This window comes from Neurospora crassa, linkage group V (assembly GCF_000182925.2).
Source record: "Neurospora crassa OR74A linkage group V, whole genome shotgun sequence".
In the NCBI taxonomy this organism is placed as follows: domain Eukaryota; kingdom Fungi; phylum Ascomycota; class Sordariomycetes; order Sordariales; family Sordariaceae; genus Neurospora; species Neurospora crassa.
The window spans coordinates 5,332,941-5,354,013 of NC_026505.1; the positions used below are offsets into that span (position 1 = coordinate 5,332,941).

Genomic DNA, 21,073 nt, shown 5'->3' on the forward strand with positions numbered 1-21,073 from the left:
CGACGGGACCTAAGCCAATAGGTATCCGCCAAGCTGAAAAGATCCGTGCACCTCGCGCTTAGTCCCATTCGATTGTAACTTTTTTCGACTTTTTTCTCTGTGAACACCCCTGTCGTCACCAACCACTCCGCCCTCCACTAGTATCGACCCGGAACATCTGAATTTCTGCCAGTCTTCGCAGCCTTAATTCTTATCGACAACCTCATTACTACCACTTTCGACAACACGACTCTGAGAGCTCGGCGCGATCCCTTCCACCGAATCACTTATTACCGTCTGATAAGCGTGTCAACACAACAAGATGATTGTAAGTGTCCCTGTCTACTCGTCATCTTCTCCAAGTTTCTCAATGTCCATGACTAACATCTGCAATAGAGAAAGCAAGCTCGCCAAAGGCGGGACTACCTTTACCGAAGAGCCCTCCTGCTCAAGGAGGCCGAGGTTGCAGAGAAGCGCGCCAAGCTGAGGTCTGCCCTGGCCTCGGGCAAGCCACTCGACCCCGAGATTGCGAAGGACAAGGAATTGCGAAAGGACTTCGACTACGATGTTTCGAGGGATGTGAACGGAGACGCCATCGATATCGACGACGAATACTCGGAGTTGTCGGGTGTCATTGACCCCAGAATCTTGGTTACGACAAGTCGCGATCCCTCCAGCAGACTCGGCCAGTTCAGCAAGGAAATCCGTCTCCTACTACCCACCAGTGTTCGGCTGAACCGTGGTAACCTCGTTTTGGAAGACCTTGTTGGCGCCGCCAAGGCGCAAAACTTGACGGATGTTGTTTTGCTACACGAGCACCGTGGTGTCCCTACCGCCATGACCATTTCCCATTTCGTACGTTGTCCCTCCAGGCATGTTGTTGTACTTGCAAAACGCATTTTCTAATCCTTGCTATAGCCCCATGGCCCGACGCTCATGGTCTCCCTCCACAACGTCGTTCTCCGCGCCGATATTCCCAAGTCGATAAAGGGCACAGTCAGCGAAAGCTACCCCAGGCTAATTTTCGAGGGCTTCAGCACCAAACTCGGTGAGCGAGTGGTCAAGATCCTCAAGCACCTCTTCCCTCCCCGCGAGCCGACACAGAAACCCAACGTCGGCAACAGAGTCATAACATTTGTCAACAACGACGATACGATTGAGGTCAGGCACCACGTCTATGTCCGCACCTCGTACGACTCGGTCGAGCTCAGTGAGGTTGGACCCCGGTTTACGATGAAGCCCTTCAAGATCACCATGGGCACCCTCGACAACAAGGATGCGGATACCGAATGGCACCTCAGCCAGTACACCAGGACCAGCAGGAAAAAGAACTACTTTTAAGCGGTGATTGGAACAAAAGGGCCGCTATAGTCGTGTTATTATCGGTTGGATTGGGTGGGATGTCACAGCAAGTGAGCATGGCTTCCGAGACAAGTTGCTGCTGGGCCACGAACGTCAAGCACTGGACCTGATGATTGCGCCGGACAAACCTGAAAAAAGGATAGCCAGGGGAAACGCAAAGACACGATCTGGTGGCGGAAAGCCCTTTTCACCAATTTGTCTGCTGCTCAGTAGCAGGAGGCAATGGGAAGACCGCTCAGATGCCTAGCCGAATTCTCGCTTATATTCTCCTCTACCGCCCGAGGTAGTACGTGGCTGGCCAAGATAGCGAGTACTGTGTTCCAGCTTCGGCACTCTAGTGGAACCAGAGATGATCGCATCAACGTCTGACTGGTGATGGGCGTGGTTGCTGGGTCGGCTGCTTGCCGAGTGGCTGTGAGGATCGGAAGGTTCCCGCGGTGAAACGAGCATGTCATGTCTATCAACGACATGTCACACTGGAGGTAACGCACGCAACGATGGGGCTGGAGGATGGGACAAAAAAGGGAGCAGCAGTCTCATGAGATACCAATGTTGGGATTTGGATGTAATTTTAAGAGCATTGGGTTCACATATCAGGAAACGGACCGGAGTTGAGGGTGTAAAGGTATATCATTTCTCAGCTGAGCGCGGAATAAACAAAACATGTGGTCGAACGGGTGCTTCCATTTGGGACTGAGTGCTGGCATGTAAAGAAAGAAAGGCTGTTTGAGCGGCTCAGCAGCAAGGCGGGGACTTGGCTGAAGTGTGCAACTCAATGAGATCAGATCAGAAACATAAAGCAATTGGTCGATGAACTCGAAATATGATCTGCCAAGCTTTCTACCAGTGGGAAGGAAAAGGACCCCTTTTCTCCTTGGGGCTCCATTCCAAACAAAAGGGGGCGCGTCGACGTGGAGACGGTGTTCCGTGGGGCCGCCTGCACGCTCTTTTGAAGGTTCCACACCGGCGATTGGTTCCTCACTTCCAACTCTGGGGACAGCGCAAGTGCCAATTGCCGGTTCACAATTGACGATATCGTCACAGGGCGGCAACAGAAAGATTTGTAGCTTGTCCATTCCTCTGCCATTGGAGAATTAGGCGATCAAAGTTTGCCATCCTCCCGTCCACGTGGTGAATGCGACGATAAGTCGGGGTTCTTGACAGCGGAGATTTTACCACGTTTAACACTCCGAGTTCATGCGGCTGTTAAAGCTGTACTTTGCGGTGCCCTCTTCCTTCCCATCTTTTGACAATAACAAACAACCTCTCAGCAGTCTGAAGTCGTCAGCTCTTGAAGCTTGTGCCTTGATGCTGCATTCCGTGCAGGATGCAGCTGACCTTGGGCACAGCAACAACTGGAGACGTGGGTCGGAAACCCGCTGTGACCGAGACTCTTTTCCCATTGTGGTTTTGAGTCGGAGTCTGGCTCAGCATTCATCATCAACAGAGAGACAGGGATATGGATCATCCATGGCCACGGTTCAAGACAGCTCCGTGGAATGATGTGAAGAAGCTTGGAATATAGTGCAAACTCATCTGCAAACACCTTTCAGCCTCTCTCTCAGCCACCGCCCTGTTCAGCCCTTCTCCTCTCTGGAGCTTCGGTACATATAATTCTAGGCCTTCCCTCGATCAACGCCGTTCAGGGTTTGTGTCCTGCAATGTGAAGGACGTCTCTGATTTCATCGCATTGCTTGAGGTGTACAATAGATTGGACGAATAATATATATCTTTTATCACTGGTACCATTCATATCCGAAGCCAACTTTTCTGAACATTTTCGCTCCGACACATAGAATCAAGAACACGGAACGAACCTTGTAAGAAACAAGAGCAAGAAAAACACGAGAAGAAGGATTTTGCGGGTCATTCGCTCCGTCCGGCCTCGGTACCTTGCTAACGAAAAGTGCCCTGAAACTAATCCGTCTTGGGACGACTAAGCCGTACTGCGTTAACAGCTCACGGCCGCACCGCCAAAATCCCAAAATCCCAAAAACTTGCCCGGCGTTAGAAGATCGCCAGCCCACAGCCCGCTTCCTTGGCCCCAAACCATTGGCCATTGGTCGCCCCTGGAACACTCCGTCGCTGCTGCACCCCCAAATTTAAACGAGAAGCGCTCCGTCGCTGCAGGTCACTGCCCTCTCCGTCTTTTTGCATTCAGTTCGTTCGGTGACTGGTCAGAGCAGAAGGAAGCAGCCTGTTCAAACGTCCGACGGTCTTTTTCGCTCGAGTTAGGTCAGCGGGCGGCATCATCCATCCATCAGTTCATGTGAGGCTGGCTGGGCTCTTGTTCTTACCTTCACTTCAGTTCCTTACAACACTCCTTCCTTCCGAGGTTCCCTTGTTGTCGACCACTTTCAGTTGCGACAACAAAAACACTGCAGTCAATCGATACCACCCGGCGCCCCCGGTCTTCCATCGATCCGTACCTACCTACCTACCCAGGTTATTCCTATCTTAATCCATTAATCTATTGGCTTCTCCCCTCTTAACCTAAGTATTGTCACCATTGGAAAAACGACAACCACCGCCAACCACTCCACCGGCACATCCACGTCCGTGCAATTGAATCGAGCACAAGCGGCTTCATCTCAGAAATTATCCAAACAGTAGCAACCATGTCTTATAATCAAAATCCCTACGGTCAGCCTAGCCCTTACAACGACGGTCCTTCGGCCGAGGGCGGTTATGGCGGCAGCTATGGCGGCAACTATGGTGGAGGTTACGACAACAACGGCTACGGTCAAGTGAGCAAGCTCCCTCCATATGGTCCTTTGACGAACCTCTTCATCGCATCTCTCGACTCATTCAATCCGATGATATCGAGTCGCAATGCAATTAACTAACCTACTCCCTTGCAGCAGCCCGAATCACACGAGATGCAGACATATGGCCAGCAACAACGTCAACCCCACGGCCCTGATACCACGGCCACCGGCGCTCCTCTATCCCAGCAAGAATTCTTGAACAGTGTCCGCGATGTCGAAGGCCACATCCAACAGTTCCGCGCAAACCTCGACCAGATTCGCACTCTTCACCAACAGTCCCTCTCCGACACCAGCGGCCGCCCGCCCCCCGGCCTCGAGCAGCTGCAGGCCGTGACCGAGCAGCTCAAGTCACAGATCAAGACCGAAGTCGACAACCTTGTCTCTGATGCCACCCGGACCGGCGACGGTACCTTCAACACCAAGAAGCGCCAGGCCGAGCGCCTCAGGGATCTGTACAAGGATGCTATTCAGGCCTACCTTGTGGAGGAGCGCCGCCACAAGGGCCAGATTGGCGAGCAGGCCGTTCGTCAGCTCTTGATTGTCAACCCCGATGCGACGCCCCAGGAACAGGATGCTGTGCGCAACGGCGACATGCAGCAGGATCAGATCTTCCAGAGTGCTGTATGTTGTTCTCCACTTGAATTTCTTACTTTCACGCTTGCTAATTCCTGCCCAATAGCTTCTACAATCTAACCGCGTCGGCGCCGCCAAGGCCGTCCTCGGCAACGTACAAGCCCGCCACCAGGAACTCCTCCGCGTCGAGCAATCGATGCAAGAGCTCGCCCAACTTTTCGAGTACCTTAACACGCTCATCGTGCAGCAGGGCGAGGTCATCGCCGACGTGGTCCAAAAGACGGAACAGGTCAACGACAACATGGACAAGGGTATCCAGGAGGTTGACAAGGGCGTCAAGCACGCCCGCAACCGCCGCAAGCTCAAATGGTACTGCTTGCTGGTGTGCGTGCTCATCATTATTGCCATTGCGCTCGGTGTCGGCCTGGGCGTCTACTTCTCGAACAAGAAGAATTAGAGATTCGGTGGTGGTTCGGGAGGTTCAGACGCAGATGAGGCTGGTGGCTTAAAAGGGGCCACGCCGCCGCCGTCGCAGCAGCAGCAGGAGGCGCAACAGCAGTCACAGTCGCAGGCGCAGGTGATCCCTCCGGTGCCGGTTATTCCTCCATTGGTTCCGGTACCTGTGCCGCTCCCAACGGTTGTTCCAGCGCCAGTGCCTTCAGGCGGAGGTAATCACGCTTATGTTCCTCCGTCTCAAGGACTAAGTTGGAATGCTACGGTGGCTGGAGAACAGAGATCTTACAGTGCGGGCTGGTAATGGCTCCTACCAAACTCGACACGTACACAACAAATACCCATGAGAGAAGAGAAAGGAGAAGGAAAGAGGGGAGTGGAAACGGATATATATGATATTCATACGGGTTGATATGTCAGCAAAGCATGTTTTACGCGAACGAACTGTTTCAGGACAACACACCCCGGGACGTAATAATCACGAACGACGCATGGATGGACGGATGGGACGGTGGATGACGGATGGACGGATCGAGGGTTTCTTTTTTTTCATGTTTCTTCTTGAGGTGTGCTACGGCTCAGCTTCTTCATGTTATACTCCCCCCCGTTTGGTTTTGTGGTGCAAAACTTGTTTACATTAGTAATTACTCTTTTTTTAACTCCGGATGGGTCGTTTTCATTTCGGTTTGCAGTTTCGACGTTGTGTATGACTGGAGCGAAAGAAAAACAATAGAACCCGATATAAACGCAACGACCCACACTCGCTCCTGTTGAAACCGAAACAGAGAGTTCCACGGCTCAGCTCTACGTAGTGAGTGAGCTTATATGATCTCAAGTAAAGCTTAAATGGACTACTGACTGTTGGTTGTATACTAACCTGACTCTTGTACCACTGACTCTTCACTCACAGTTCATCTGTTTACTTAGTCACTTCTTCACTTCAATCACACTCTCCCCATCTCCTTAAAACCTTCTCACAACCACTCTTTCCAGATTTCACTTTTTTTTCTCCAATTTTCCTAAAGCTCTCTCGAAGTTGTTCACCCGGTCACTTCACCTACCACTTCACCCATCACTTTCACTTTCAGTGTCACCCAGCCCCAAAACATCCTAAACCCCGAAAAAAAAAAAAAAAAAAAAAAAAAAAAAAAAAAAAAAAAAAAGTCCTTATACAAATCTCCGAAGAACAGTGAGAAGGAGCTGGTTGTCTACCTAACAACAACAACAACAACAACCTACTAACCATACATATACATATATTATCTAACATGTACCTATGTACCTAACTATCTAGGTAATCCTCTCTCTTTATTGAGAACTCTTTTGCTCCTTCATGAACTGAGTGCTCCACAGGCTGGCTTGCTGCTTGCTGCTCTTGAACAAGTTGCGAGTTGCGAGTTGCGAGGGCTTAAGTGAGATATATGGTAGGTAGGTGGTAAAAAGAAAAGTGATCTACGTACGTACGTACGTATTGGAAAAGAAAGGGTCAGCGAAACGATGGTGGGTGGGTTTGTGCCGGATCTTGATCTTACCTGTGTAGAGGAGGGAGGGCATGTATCGTCAGTAAAGTAAGTGGCTGGGATTTCGAAGAATAGCAGGTAGTTGGAGAGTGGGAAAGACCTAAAGAAAAAAGAGAGAAAAAAAAAAAAGAAGAGACGCCGGGAATCGGTGGTTGGGCTTGTTTCTAAGGGTTTTTTTTTTTCTTTAAAAATTTTCTCTTTTTATTTTGGGGGTGGGGGGGTGTTGAGATTGGCTGTTTCTGGGGTTGCTTAGAATTTGAGTCTAACTTTTAATATGAAAGGTGACTCGGAGGAGGCCCCGAGAAATCACCCCGTACGGATGTCCCACGTTGGTTTTTATCGATACCCATGTTTCATTTTCATCTTCATCTTCATTCTCGTTTGTTTTGTGTTGTTCAGCGTATTTAAGCTCGTTTACTACAACTCCAAGGTGAGTATATACAACATACTAATTCGTCATATAATTACGAACATACCGAACTCCCCATCTGTAGAGTTGGCCCATAAAAGCAGATAGAGAGAAGAGCATTGAAATCAACTCCATATTCAACCAAAATCAAATGCCAATTTGACCCCCGAAGCGTAACATGACATAACATGATGTATGATGATAATGGATTGATGGTGATGATGATGACGATGATCGTGATGTGTAGTGATGAGGTCGTGTGGAATCGAGAGACAGAGAGAGAGGGAGAAGAGAGAGAAGTATTAAAAAAAAAGCATTACATCCTATCCCATCCAGGCCAACCTATGTAAAACACCATCCATCCATTCCCGCGTCTCCTTACCGCCAACAGACATCCTCAATCTCCTTACACCGTTACAGCAGTAGCAACAACCAAAAATGAACCCTTTTTAATGTACAACACACTGCTTTTCTACTTCGTTTCAAAACTTCATCGCTTTCTTTATTTCTCTTCCTTTTTTATGCTGCTAGAGTAATCTTGACATGCTTTTACCGCATGCCGGGACCACCGCTCATGCCCTGGAGCTTGCTGGCCAGCTCGGGGTAGTTCTCCTGTACCTGGATCTGTGTCCTCGTGGCCTCGGCGTAGGAAAGGGCGTTAACAAGTTCGCCTTCGGTGCGGGCGAGCTCGGCGGCACGCTCAAAGAACTTGAGGGCCTCGACGACCTTGCCCTGCTGGAGGAGGAGCTGGGCCATGGTGGCGACGGCAATGTCGCACTCGGGGTCGACTGGAATCATTCATGTTAGCACACAAGATATGATAATTTGGTTTGAAATGGGGGCTATCTTACTGATGAGGGCCTTCTCGCAGAGCTGCTCAGCTTCGGCATAATCCTGCTTCCACTGGAAGAGGGCAAGAGCCTTGTTAATGAGGGGGAGAACGTTCATGCACATGGGCTTGGTCTCCTTCTCGAGGGCGATCGCGGTATCGAACTTCTCAATGGCTTCCTGGAATTTGTTCTGGTCGAGAAGAAGCTCGCCATAGTAGTTGTAGACATCGGGGGTCTGGTCGAAGTTCTTCATGCAGCGGCGGAAGGTGGCCATGGAAGAGGCAATGGAGCCCATCTTGTACTGGGTGACACCAAGCTGGATGTGGGAGAAGATGAAGTCGGAGTCGAGATCGATGGACTTCTGGTAATCCTTAGCAGCCTCGGCGAACTCCCCCTTGATGAAGTGGAGCTGGGCGCGGTGGTAGTAGATATCAGGGTCCTCGGCGTTCTGCTCAATGGCCTTGTTGAAGTCCTCCTCGGCCTTGTCGGGGTGACCTATAAAAGGGGTTAGCACAGGTCCAAGTTAACAGTTGAAGACAAAGACTTACCGAGCTCAAGGTTCATGCTAGCACGCTTGATGTAGCTCTGGGTCATGGCAGGGTCGAGCTCGATGGACTTGCTGAGATCGGCGAGAGCCTCCTCGTGCTTGCCCATGAGGCAGTGGAAGGTACCACGGAGGTTGTAGGCAAGAGCCTCATGAGGACCGAGCTCGCCGAGGTCGAGGGCCTTCTTGAAGGCGGCGGAGCCCTCCTCATAACCAGTACCAGTCTTGCTCTCCAAGTGCTTCAAGCCAAGCTGCAGCTGACCAAGACCGGTCTCCTCGGAGAGCTCAACAGAGTCCTCGAGACCCTCGGGGCGGGGCTTGGAGCGGAAGCTCTGGAGGTAGTTGCCAACAAAGGTGGAGCTGGGGAGCTTGGGAGGCTTTGTCTCGAGGATTTCCTTGGCCTTGTTCTCGGCGAACTTCTTGAGGAGGCGCTCGACGGCCTGGGCGCTCTGCTCGTTGCGGAAGCCGTCGATGATGCAGCTGGCAGTGAAGTCGAGGAGAGCGTCGCTGTAGCGGCTAAGCTGGTCGTAGGCATTGGCACGGCGGTTCAGGGCCTTGACGTAGTGGGGGTCGAGCTTGAGAGCGGCGGTGGTATCGGCGACAACCTGCTCCCACTGGGCGAGGGCATTGTGGCAAGCGGCGCGGTTGGAGTAGTAGACGGGGTCGGGCTTGCAGATGATGGCCTTGGAGTAAAGGTCGATGGCCTTGTTGAAGTCCTTGGAACCGTAGGCCTTGTTTCCGAGCTCCTTCAGCTTGGCGGCGTACGCCTTGCGCTCGTCCTCGGATAGCCTGACGACGGATTCCTCATCGATCTCGGGCAGCTCGTCGGCGCTCTCGACGGCGGCGGCCTTGGGTTGTGTGGGAGCGGCCTCTTCTGTCTTGGAAGTAGAAGCCTTCTCGGCCTCCCCCTTCTCGGCCTGCTTCCGTTTCCTCCTTTCCTTCTTGCTGAGCTTGGGGCCGGACTCCTTCTGCTCCTGGGGGGAGTGGGCGCAAACGTTAGTAAACGAGAAGACCTCATGCAGCTGGGCAGGGCGCAGGGCAGCAGCGAGACGCGGGACGCGGGAAGATGCGCGGGAGAAGGATGCAACGTACTGATCCCTTGCGGAGATAGTAGACAACACCGGCGGTGGTGATGACGACGGAAACACCAGCAATGGTGTAGACAACAGCCTTGTGCTCCGAGACCCAGTTGGAGACGCGGTCCCAGATGGACGAGTCGGCCGGGACAGTGACGGGCGTGGCCGCCGGGATGGGGACGGAGGGCGGCGGGATGGTGGGAGCCATGGTTATTATGTGGTGATGGGTGTAGGAGAACCTCTAGTAGATAAGGTAAACAATCAGGGTATATACTAGATCGGAGTCGGCAGAGAGACGACCGAATGGCAAGGCTAGGTAATCGAGGAGACGAAGGGACGGCGGCGGCGGCGGCAAGTTCAGAGACAGATTCCGGCAACTGCTTCAATTGCAGTAAGTAACAAGCCAAGTGAAGTTCCTCTATTTTTTTGAGTGGATGATGCGGGTTCGTTCGCAAGGGTCGGACCCGGACTTGGATAGCGCGGCGGGCGGCGGCCACAGCCCACGGCAACGTAACTGGACTTCAAGGTTGGGCCCGGGGTACTCCTTCACTCCTCTACAGGTTTTCCCTCTTGGCACACGGCAGCGCAGTCCACAATAAGTCCACAGGTACGCGCACAGTCACTGAAAAAGGTAGTAGCAAATGGAATCCTCAAGCTTGGTAATTGCTCGATGGCGTCGGTGGATGGGCAGACGTATGAATGTCTGTCTGCTGGGGCTCAAGCTCCGAGATCTTCGTCGTGCGAGAAAAAAAAAAAAAAAAAAAAAGTTGTTTTGACGCGGGCGGCAGTGCGGCTGGCGGCTGGGCAACCGGCAAACAAACTACCATACATACCTCTACGGTATTACATATCATGAACTAAGGCCTAATGGGATGTAAATAGACAGTGTTGACCTCCAAAGCTGACGTGGTCTGAGCTCCTTCAAGCTGCTATTGCCAAGCCTTGTCAGGGCAGCTGGTGCCTGAATCCCCTCTGTTTACAGCTCAGCACTGTTGGTTTACACATGGACTACTCGGAGCTGAACATCCATTCCCCTTTCCCTTGGATTTTCGGAACAACGGAGGTCGAAGTTTATAACAAGAATGAAGACTTCTACATTGTCTACTATCACAGACTAGATAAGCCCTGAGAATACTCTATTTCAGATAACTCCAACCACCATTAACCCAAGTTCATCAACGTTCGTAGCTGAGATATCTCTCAACTCAGCCGAGGGGAAATGGAATAAACGCCAAGAATGACCGCACACGGTGGGGTAAGCTTCGCTTATGTACGTCAAGCAAAAGCGGATCAGGGCAGCTTGGGTGGTTCCACTTTAAAGTTGAACGCCCCGCCATTCGACCATCAGGGCAGTGTCATCCCGTCCAGACCTTGTCGCTGCCGTCTTTGATGCAACTGTGACAGAACTTGACTCGTGGACTGCAGTGATTTCAGTTTATACATCCGTCTGTATCTTTTTGTTACATGTTTCATTCCTGCCATCACCGGCGGCTTCTTTTACCAATCATCGGTCATGTCGGCGCGAAGGATTGTTGATTTATCGGGCCCATCAGGTATGAGGAAACCTAAGCTGATAGATTTTATACATTATATTCCCCATGAAACGACCACAGAGAGCAATGAGTCAGCAAGCTGGATTGCATGTCATATAAAACAGATAATACATTACGGATATCGTATTCTTCACCATTCACCTTCACTCTTCGGAGTCTCTAATCCATCGAGTCTATGCTGTTCCTCCATCTAGGTAACCTTCAAAGACAGGCACCCTCACAATGGCGACCACGACAGAAGCTCCCCTCCTCCTCTTCACCACCCTGCGTTACGACCCTCTCCTGCTTCCCGGCTTCGTCTCTCCCACTGAATCCTCCCCGTTCGCTCCATTGTACATGCTTCCTTACCATCGCGATCGCATCCTGCGCGCCGCCACTCACTTCAAATGGCCCGCCGTAGTCTCTCTCCTCTCCGGTGACAGCGGTCTCGAAACGCTCTCCTCCTTCATTTTCTCCTCCCTCTCCGACGAGCAGCGATCTCACCCAAACCGCATCCGTGTAACCGTCTCTGAGAAGGGAGAGCTAGGCATCACCATCTCACCAGCACCACAAGTCCCTTCAACAGCCAACTTCTTCCCAAATTCCCTTCCCCAGCCGGGTACCAATATCCCTAGTCTATGCCTGATGGGAACCTCGACGCCGTTCGAGGTCCTAGTCGACACCCAAAGGTCCAAAAAGTCAGCATACACGCACTTTAAGACTACGAAGCGCCAAATCTACGACGAAGCGAGAAAGAGGCACGGGATCGCGTTGACGGATCGGAAGGAGGTGTTGATTGTTAGCGAGGATGGGGAGGTGATGGAAGGGAGTATTGCCACGCCGTACTTTTGGAGAGACGGGAGATGGGTGACACCGCCGGTTGGGGAAGGTGAGGGAGAGACAGAAGGGGATTGGGGAAGTGGTGGAAATGCGGGAACTACGAGGAGATGGGCTTTGGAAAGGTGCGTTTCTCCTGCTTTGAGATGAGATGATTATTATTGGGCAGTTCTGCTAACGGCGCGCCTGGGTAGGGGAATTGCGGTTGAGCAGGTTGTACGGGCAAACTCGCTGGTTGATGAAGAAGAGTGCTGGTTGAGTAATGGGGGCAGGGGATTCTACTTTGGAAAGGTCAAGTTGGGCTAGGTCCTGAGATGGCAAGCGGATGAGCGTTAAGGGCATGATTCCGTGATGCTTTCATTGCGCCAGGATACCGTTTCTGAAAGTCGCGGTTACCATAAGATATGGCTTGTAATCGTCGTTCGGTGCTACCGAGGCTGAACAGGGGCAATGTTTATTTGCTCCCGTCCCGGGCATCACTAGGGCAACACACCAGGCTGGGCTGTTTCCCATCGTGAGACCTTCGGGGGATTTTGCGGAGCAATGTATCACGGTGCGCAAGCCGAGCCAAGCTAACAACTCATAATCACCTGTTCAGAAGGCCCAACACAGACAAACTGACGAGCCGAGGTTCAACATCATTAAATTCGTCCTTTTTGAGGATGAAGGACCTGCTGAAGTCTCGGAAATGGAACTTGTAAGCGGGAGCACCCCGATGAAGCACAAGTGAAAAGTCAACCGACGGACTAAAGAGAGATAAGATACACCATATCTCAATGCCATAGACATGAGCATTACACTACAACTATCATACTTCTTTTTGCAAAGTGTCCCTTCAACATGTGCTCTTGTAAAGTGAAGCTAGCCCCGCGATATCGCTGAAGTGATCTGCATGGAAGTTGGGCAAGACAAGGGGGAGGGGGAGCTTCAGATCCACTGCTGAGGATGGCTCGTGCACTTCCACCCTCACCGGCGCTGATTGGCTGGATCTAATCAAGCTCTCTGACCGACAGCCCAATTCGAACCGGCACGTCCCTGCAGCAGAAACGCCCTTTTCGAACGAATCGAGGCCAGTCCGTCTGGATGTCGCGTCGTGTGCTACCAGAAAACATCCATCTCTGCGACCGGACGACTGACTGACTTTCTGCGGCTATCCGATCTTGAAGTCTTTCGCAGAGACTCTCAACCTGTTAACCGACAACCGTCAACCGAACCCTGGACCCTTCCCACGTCCCCACCAAACAACCCAGCTGCTGGCAGACAACCTCACACCCACTCGATTTCCGCCTGGCAAATGCCTTCATGACATCCTGATTGTTGACGATACACGATTGCAAACGACCACTACATACAACCCTTTCTGTTTACTTTAGGTCTTTGACCGCACAACGGCCTACCACCGAAGCCCACTCCCGCAGAGACACGAAGACCCTTGTCGAAGCCTAGCCTTCACCCCGCCTCCGCGATTCTACGATAGCATCACCACCCACCGCTGGGACGGTTAGGTGGCAGCGACGGACAGCGGATAGCCTTCAACAACCTTACATGTCCACAATACGACCTACCCTTTACATACAACAACAATGACAGACTCTTTGCACAACGCGCCCATTGTGCTCGACAATGGCTCGGGCACCATTCGCGCCGGCTTCGCGGGAGACGACGTACCAAAATGCCACTTCCCCTCCTTCGTAGGGAGGCCAAAGCACCTACGAGTGCTGGCCGGCGCATTAGAAGGCGAGGTGTTTATCGGCCAAAAGGCGGCCTCAGAGTTGCGCGGACTGCTCAAGATCCGATATCCGCTGGAGCACGGCATCGTGACGGATTGGGACGATATGGAGAAGATTTGGGCATATGTATACGATGAGGGGTTGAAGACGCTCAGTGAAGAGGTTCGTTCTCCCATATTCTTTTGGTCAGAACAAGACAAAAAAAAAAAAAAAAAAGCGGTAGCTAACAACGGGTCCAACTGCTAGCATCCAGTCCTCCTAACCGAACCACCCCTCAACCCGCGCGCAAACCGCGACACAGCCGCCCAGATCCTCTTCGAGACCTTCAACGTACCTGCTCTCTACACCTCCATCCAAGCCGTCCTGTCGCTCTACGCCTCGGGGCGAACGACAGGCGTGGTTCTCGACTCGGGCGACGGTGTTTCGCATGCCGTGCCCGTCTACCAGGGCTTCACCGTGCCCAACAGCATCCGGCGCATCGACGTCGCAGGGCGAGACGTGACCGAGTACCTGCAGACGCTGCTGCGCAAGAGCGGCTATGTGTTCCATACGAGCGCTGAGAAGGAGGTGGTCCGGCTGATCAAAGAGAGCGTCACGTACGTGGCGCACGATCCGCGCAAAGAGGAGAAGGAGTGGGCGGCGGCCAAGATGGATCCGGCCAAGATTGCCGAGTATGTCTTGCCGGATGGAAACAAGTTGAAGGTATGTTAAGTTTTATTCCTCTCCTGCCATTACCAATGGCGTGAGGTTGGGAAAGAAAAAGAGACATCGATGCAGATACTGACACCCACCAAAGATAGGAGCAGAGCGTTTCCGCGCCCCGGAAATCCTCTTCGACCCCGAGATTATCGGTCTCGAGTATCCCGGCGTGCACCAGATAGTGGTTGACTCGATCAACCGGACAGACTTGGACCTGCGCAGGGACTTGTACTCCAACATTGTGTTATCCGGAGGCAGCACGCTCACAAAGGGTTTCGGCGATCGCTTGCTCACGGAAGTGCAGAAGCTCGCGGTTAAGGACATGCGGATAAAGATTTTTGCGCCGCCGGAGAGGAAGTACTCGACCTGGATCGGTGGTAGTATTTTGGCGGGTTTGAGCACATTTAGAAAGGTATGTCCTCACATTTGTCTCTGTGTTTGCGCGTGGACGAGAAGGAAACTTCGAAAAATGGGGCCATGATGTGTGCTAACAAATGTGTGACAATGAACAGATGTGGGTTAGCATTGACGACTGGCACGAGAATCCGGATATCATCCATACGAAGTTTACATGATGATGATGATAACGACAAGACTTGGGGGAGCGAGCGAGCCGGAGAGCAAGGACACCGGTTGTCTAATAAACAAAAATCCAATTTTCACCGTACATCATCCTCTATCCAGACTTACCAGCCACATACCACCTTCTTCTGTGCTACCTGTCTGGGCTAGAATCTAGCGCCTCAGAATCTTGGCTTTTGGCAAGTGGAAAAAGGGTGGTTTTAGCCTTGACAAGTATACCTTTACGGAAATCATATGTTGCGATCGATTCTGGGGGGACGAAGTATTATATGCCATTTCAGTCTGAGGCTGGGGCGAAAAAGGGGGGAGGCTCCTAGTACATAAAGAGGCTGGAAGTAAACAAGGGGTGAGTAGAGAGACATCAATTGTGAGCAGTCAGTGAGCACCTTGACGGTCACCTTGGTAACCACAAAACTATACTCCAAGAGTACAAACACATGATCACATATAAGCAGCGAGCACAACAGCTGCTAGGCAGCTGGTAGATAACGAGAGTCAAGCGTCCTAAATACCTCCCTTCGGTACTCTGTGGATCATCTTCTACTGTGACTGTCTGCTCTACTTGCACTGGTACTGTAGTGTATTGTGCACCTATGTGGACAACCTCTATGGACAACCTCTACGATCAACCTGTGGGGAGCCAACCTCCTGGTCGATCACAGAGGTACAAACGCGGTCGGTCACAGTGTGCGTCAGAAACAGAGCATGTATCGACCGGTGGAAGACAGTACGCGTACACTACAGACTAGTCTAGTGCCTGTAGACACAAGGCCCATCCAAAGAAAAAAAAAGAAAAAACTGAACCAAAGGAAGCGAAGCTCCGCCATCCAGTGCGATGATCGATGATGGAGCAACAACAACAACGGTTCATGGAACAGTTGGAGCAGACCAGAGCGACATGATAACACACAGGAAGCGGTGACTGGTGACTGGTGACTGGTGACGAGGGATTTGCAAGCAAGCACCAGAACGGGAAATGGCAGGGCGTTATTAGGCTATGTACATAGTAGGCGTTGGATCACAAAAAATGCCCAGCAGTTGCCTTGCCTAGTGTACAGTAGATGGGTTGGGGATATGGAGCACGGGTAGATCGGGAAGGGAACGAAGTGAGTTGATGATGATCAGGTCGTGAAAGCGTTGATCGTTGAGCGTTGGGCGTTGGGCGGCGGTTAGGGTTCGGGTTCGGGTTGTCTATGTCTCTCTCTGTCATATCTATAGGGGAGATGATCAGAGATGATGAGCGGTAGCGTAGCGCAGTACGGTATGTAAACGAGTATGTAACGACGGTGCTGCTGCTACTGCTGCTGCTGCTGCTGTCTGTCAACTGTTTTGAGACGCGAGAGAGAGTAAGAGAGAGGGAGGGTCTCGATGGTGCGTGATGGGTGGTGATTCATGGATTCATAGATGGATGGATGATTGAATGAATGAAACACCAAGAGAGGCAGAAAAAGAAAAGAAAAAGTCTCACATGTCAGTGGATACCTTGTTGTCTAAGATCTTTTTATCTTGCCTATCAAAAAAAACAATGAATAGAAAAAGGAAGGATGCGAAAGAGTAGCATCCTGCTTTAAGACTCATTCATCTTGGATTGATGACAATTAACTAGACTACTACATAGTTGAGAAGGTAGTTTAATAACCACTCCAACAACACCCTCCTCTTAGCTCTACAACTACAACGAGGAGGTATCACACCATCCCCAGACATCGCGCAATAACCCGCCCCCACCCCCTGAGCATCCCCAACCGTCAAAGCGACACAGCAGCAACCTATGGATTATCGTAGGTTACTTACTTACTTAACTTTTTTCATGTGTCGTTGCGTTGCATGCGCATCGTCATTGATTGCGACGATGGCGACAAGCAAGCAGGTCATTGTGTGATCTGCCATGGGAAGGGAGCAAGGCATTTTTGCCTTCGCTGAAAGACAAAAGATGAGAAGAGTCGTGTAACACACAAACAGCAGCGCGGGCTCGAGACACCTCGTGTATCCGTTGTCGTACACTACACCACATTACTGGTTTATCTTGATGAACGCCAGATAGTTGAGTCTCCTCGGAGGATTCCCAAGCCTCCTCAAGCATTGTAGGTAAATTGCTGCGTACCTAGTTACTCGTCCACCATCTCATGTCCTGGAACTGGGACGAGATCGTACCATAGAGGTAGTCATCGGGACCGAGACGCTCTTCTTTTTCTGGCCTTGCTCGTTTTGTTTCGTTTCGTTTCGTTTCGTTTCGTGTCTTTCCTTCCACTCAACTCGTGGCCCTTGCTTGAACCTGAAGCTATGTACTGTATGTATGTACAGGCCTGTAAGCTACCGGAACCTCGGATGAGCTCGCCAACTTCCCTTCTTCCCTACCATCTTTTAGGATCTGTTTCACGATCACACACTACACAGTTCGTCGCTATTCCCGACGAACAAAGGTCCCCCAGCAACAATGGATTGATCGCCTAGTCCAGTCGTTTCTGACAAGGGGCCTGGGCTCGCGCAGCGGCATTCATTCATTCTGGAAACCCCCTTCCTTTCCATTCAGTTCAGATTCTCCGTCAGGTCAGGCTCCTCCTCGCAGGGCTCGCTCGCGGGGCGGTGCAGTGAAATAACTAACCATCAGAATAATCCACCAATCTAGTGTGAAAGGTAGAGCATGCCCTCCCTCCGGCGGTGAATACTGCTGGTATGTACACATCAGTCCTTAAAAGTTTGTTAGCGCCATACACGCCCCACATCTTTCTACAAGGGGGTAGCAAGGGGGGCTGCAAGGCGGGATAGGTCTATCTACAAGCTCTGATTGGTTTAATTCAAAGTGAGAATCGGTTGATAGGAGGCATTCAACCACCCACACACAAACCCTCGAATTCTAACTAAATCAACTAGAATTACCCAGCGCACCCTCTATAAGCGGTATAATTATAGGGCAATAACAGGGTACTTGCAGCGGGCTGTGACATTCCCCGTCTCCCCTGCTCAAAACCCCTGTCTGTAGGTACCAAGCTAACGAACTTACCAGGACTGATGTGTAGTGTACCTACCTAGCTAGGTATTGTCCGTGCTCGACACCGAACTGTCGTGTACTCGCCGTCTCGTCTCGGTACATATTGTTGTTCATGAAAATCCACCGTTTGGCTTTGATGATTCCCAGCTAGACCGTTAGGGCATCAAGACCTGTTATCCACCCGTCTTTTTCTCTCTCTCTCTTTTTTCTTTCTTTCCTGTTGAGATGTCGCTACTACGTTCGATTTTGTGACCTGGGAGAGCCTGGCTCGCCTGTGCTTGCTTGCTTGCTTGTTCCACCATGTCCGTTGCATACATATTCCACTGCCACAAATCCGAACGCAGGTTCAGCACCCGTGGGCGTGAGGTTGGCCTTGCTTGGTGCGACCGTGCGGTCGGCATGAGTTTACCTAGTGTCCGCAGTAGGTAGATGTACCCACTTTCTCTCTTGCATCGTGATCTGGGTTCAACACAAAAAGAAAACCCGGTTGTTGCGACTTGTGGACCATGCATGCCCCCCGTCTTCAGCTTGCCGAATGCCGCCGGAGAACCGGGGCGGAGGGGGGATACGGGGGTTCCGCTTGGTCCGAACACCGACTACCTCACCAGTTGCGACGGGGCTTCCTTGGGCGATGCCATCCTTGCTTGGACTTTGATTTTTTTTTTTTTTTTTTGTTGGCGAATCGAGGAATGGCGGCAATTCGGATGTACCGTGGAAGTTGTGCCCTGGAAAGGGCGCCTACGAGGGTTTCGGCACCCTGGATGGAAGCTCCAGGAATTTGTGAGTCGTCTGTGAAAGCTGAGCCGCACCACCCACCGGACGGCGGCGGACGGCGCACGGCCACTTTTTTTTTTTTTTCCTTAACCGGTCTTCTGAATCTGTGCATGCCGTTTGAAACAACCTCGCTCCCGTGAAGCGGTTTCGGCGGTTTGCCATGCGGTCATCTGCCGGATTTTGGAACTTCGTAAATATTTCACTTTGGTTCATTCGTTCAGATCAATATCACAATTGCAAGCGGTAAATGTAGATGGCAGTCAGAAAATGTTCGATTTGTACTTGTTCGTCCACCACATTCCTGCCAAAGAAAAAAAGAAAAATGGTGCTCGCAATAAATAACAAATCTCCATCCAATACATAAACGCTCTCTCTCTCCATGGGGTATCTTGATATTCGCTTTCAAATCAATGTCCAAAAGCAGAACAGTCGCATCGAAAAACTGCTGTTTCATGCGCCAGCAAACCAATAACAAACGCCGATTTTGTGCCCTTTCCCTTGTGTCGTTGAAATGATGTGTGAGGAGCTGAAGAGGCTCTTTTCGGTTTTTGCGGGGAGCGTCAGCGCTGCAGAAGAACCAAGAGATGAACCCCTAATTTTCCTTGGCGGCCACCAACAAAAACCACCTCTTGCTCCAACCAATCAGAAACGAGTGAATTGGTCATGATCCGACGACATCGCCGTGGTTTGTGTTGTGAAAGGAAAACGACTCTTCTGTGAGGAGGTCGTTGGTCTGAGATATCTCTCTTTCTCGCCGTTTGTTTTGCTGAGATTCCCCCCATTACATGATTGCTAATAAAATAAGAAAACTTTTTTGCCTAGTTCTTTTGTGAACTCTCCCTGCTAAAACATTTTGTCCCAAAATTCCTGATTCATCCTAGGATTCCCATCGTTGTTGTAAAACCCATAGCCGAATGTGGCATACACAACCACAGAAGCCGCCCGAAACGCCGTGCTGATGTTGAAGAAATAAAACATGTGTAAGGAAAAAGACGACGTCCATAGGTTGAATAATGGAGTGGTGAGTGTGTGTATGAAGTGAAAAGAAAAAGTATGAAGAAGTAGGAGGAGGATGAAGAGGGAGAGGAGGATGGCTGCATTAGGACGATGGTGCAAGAGAGTTGCGTCGGATGCTTGCCATGGCTGACAAGTATTTCGGTCGAAGAGCGGGTTCGGAGTGATATCTGCGAAGGCCAGCACGTTGAATCGCAGTTCGGTGGGTTTCCCTCTCAGCACTGGCATCGTCATCCTTGACCCCATGATCTTCCTGGACTGCTTCTTCCTCCTTGCTGCTGCAAATGCTCGAGCCTATGCTGCTCTCTCCATACTCTGCCAGTGACAGGCGCCACTCGTAAAGGGTCCTCCTGCTTCGTTTGTCGGAACGGGGCTCCTAACCCTTGTGGGCAAGGTTGCTCAACGTCCTCCAGAAACCAGAGCGGTGGCTTTCGGTGGTGCTGACGGAGTCGCGGCGATGCCTGCTCCTGGAGCTGCTCTCGGAGCGGATGCTGAGCTTGTCACTGACGGTGCTGAAGATGTTGCCGGCACCGCCTCGCCCGACGTAGCCCATGGTGGCAGCCTTCTCGCGGACCTCGGCCCTCTGGTACTCCTCGTCGAAAGAAAGGGTAGGGCGCTGGGTGTAGGTGTGGGCGTTGCCAGCGCCACCGCGACCCGAGTAGAAACGGGCGGGCGCGCTGGGTTGTGCTGATGGTGTGACCTTGGTGGGAACGCCGGTCGAAGGGGTGGTCTTGGGAGCACGGAAGAAGTTACCGGCACCGCCGCGGCCAGCCTTGGTGTAGGTGTTTTGCACCACCGTGGGGTGGGGCTCGGTGATGGTGTATGATGGTGTCCTCTCCATTGTGGCGGCCGTTTGGATGTGATGTGTGGTGTTGTTGATTGAGGTGGTCTCGTGTGGACACAGCTGTCGTATGTTGACTGATGGGAATGTTTATGTGTCTGAGTAGAAGTGTCCGCGTGATATGAGACTTGTCTTTGTTGTTGGAGACGAACAGTTGAGACTGAAGAAGGTACTTATGGATCCGTGTGTAGGGAAGACGGGAGACGAGGGGTGCGGATCCTGAGAGATTCGGTCTTTTAATAGATGAGGGTGTGTTATAGAGGGGTCACTCGAGGGGTCGTTGCTTCGTGGGTTTGAAAGGGATGGGATGGCCAAGGAAGGCTGGCCAAGAAAAAGGTCTTATTAGTTTAATTCATGGATGCAGCCGGCGGGAAACTGAACCCAATTGGTGTCATGGATGGTGCTCGGACGGTACCGTAACTCTGGGGACAGTGACAAGTCCTGGGACGATGCTGGGTCGCCATGGAACCACCTACCTCTAGCGCTGCCCAGTGCTTGGACCTAGGATGATGAGCAAAGCAAGCAAGTGAAAAGTGGGCAGCCACATGACTCCTCTTT

At 51.5% G+C, this 21,073-nt stretch overlaps 6 protein-coding genes across 6 annotated transcripts; 4 read left to right on the plus strand and 2 right to left on the minus strand.

The window, feature by feature from the left end:
* Window positions 1-51: 51 nt before the first annotated feature.
* NCU04243 (U3 small nucleolar ribonucleoprotein IMP4) lies at window positions 52-2,186 on the plus strand. Its single transcript, XM_956141.2, has 3 exons — window positions 52-307; window positions 376-834; window positions 898-2,186. The coding sequence occupies exons 1-3, from the start codon at window positions 302-304 to the stop codon at window positions 1,318-1,320; spliced, it is 888 nt and encodes a 295-aa protein (XP_961234.1). The 5' UTR covers window positions 52-301; the 3' UTR covers window positions 1,321-2,186.
* A 1,224-nt stretch (window positions 2,187-3,410) lies between these two features.
* Window positions 3,411-5,907, plus strand: syn-2 (syntaxin-2). The gene is made up of 3 exons (XM_956142.2): window positions 3,411-4,088; window positions 4,203-4,730; window positions 4,789-5,907. The coding sequence occupies exons 1-3, from the start codon at window positions 3,960-3,962 to the stop codon at window positions 5,137-5,139; spliced, it is 1,008 nt and encodes a 335-aa protein (XP_961235.1). The 5' UTR covers window positions 3,411-3,959; the 3' UTR covers window positions 5,140-5,907.
* Window positions 5,908-7,007: 1,100 nt separating this feature from the next.
* Window positions 7,008-10,241, minus strand: tom70 (translocase of outer mitochondrial membrane 70). Its single transcript, XM_956143.2, has 4 exons — window positions 9,531-10,241; window positions 8,443-9,412; window positions 7,916-8,389; window positions 7,008-7,852 (listed from the first exon to the last, which is right to left on the minus strand). Exons 1-4 carry the CDS (start codon window positions 9,720-9,722, stop codon window positions 7,614-7,616), a joined length of 1,875 nt encoding a protein of 624 aa, XP_961236.1. The 5' UTR covers window positions 9,723-10,241; the 3' UTR covers window positions 7,008-7,613.
* A 674-nt stretch (window positions 10,242-10,915) lies between these two features.
* Window positions 10,916-12,694, plus strand: NCU04246 (hypothetical protein). The gene is made up of 2 exons (XM_011396338.1): window positions 10,916-12,008; window positions 12,078-12,694. The coding sequence occupies exons 1-2, from the start codon at window positions 11,290-11,292 to the stop codon at window positions 12,187-12,189; spliced, it is 831 nt and encodes a 276-aa protein (XP_011394640.1). The 5' UTR covers window positions 10,916-11,289; the 3' UTR covers window positions 12,190-12,694.
* Window positions 12,695-12,898: 204 nt separating this feature from the next.
* ro-4 (ropy-4) lies at window positions 12,899-15,426 on the plus strand. Its single transcript, XM_956145.2, has 4 exons — window positions 12,899-13,775; window positions 13,860-14,315; window positions 14,410-14,724; window positions 14,825-15,426. The coding sequence occupies exons 1-4, from the start codon at window positions 13,467-13,469 to the stop codon at window positions 14,885-14,887; spliced, it is 1,143 nt and encodes a 380-aa protein (XP_961238.1). The 5' UTR covers window positions 12,899-13,466; the 3' UTR covers window positions 14,888-15,426.
* Window positions 15,427-18,914: 3,488 nt separating this feature from the next.
* NCU04249 (hypothetical protein) lies at window positions 18,915-20,836 on the minus strand. The gene has a single exon (XM_956147.3). The coding sequence runs from the start codon at window positions 20,513-20,515 to the stop codon at window positions 20,051-20,053; it is 465 nt and encodes a 154-aa protein (XP_961240.1). The 5' UTR covers window positions 20,516-20,836; the 3' UTR covers window positions 18,915-20,050.
* Between the last annotated feature and the right edge of the window lie 237 nt (window positions 20,837-21,073).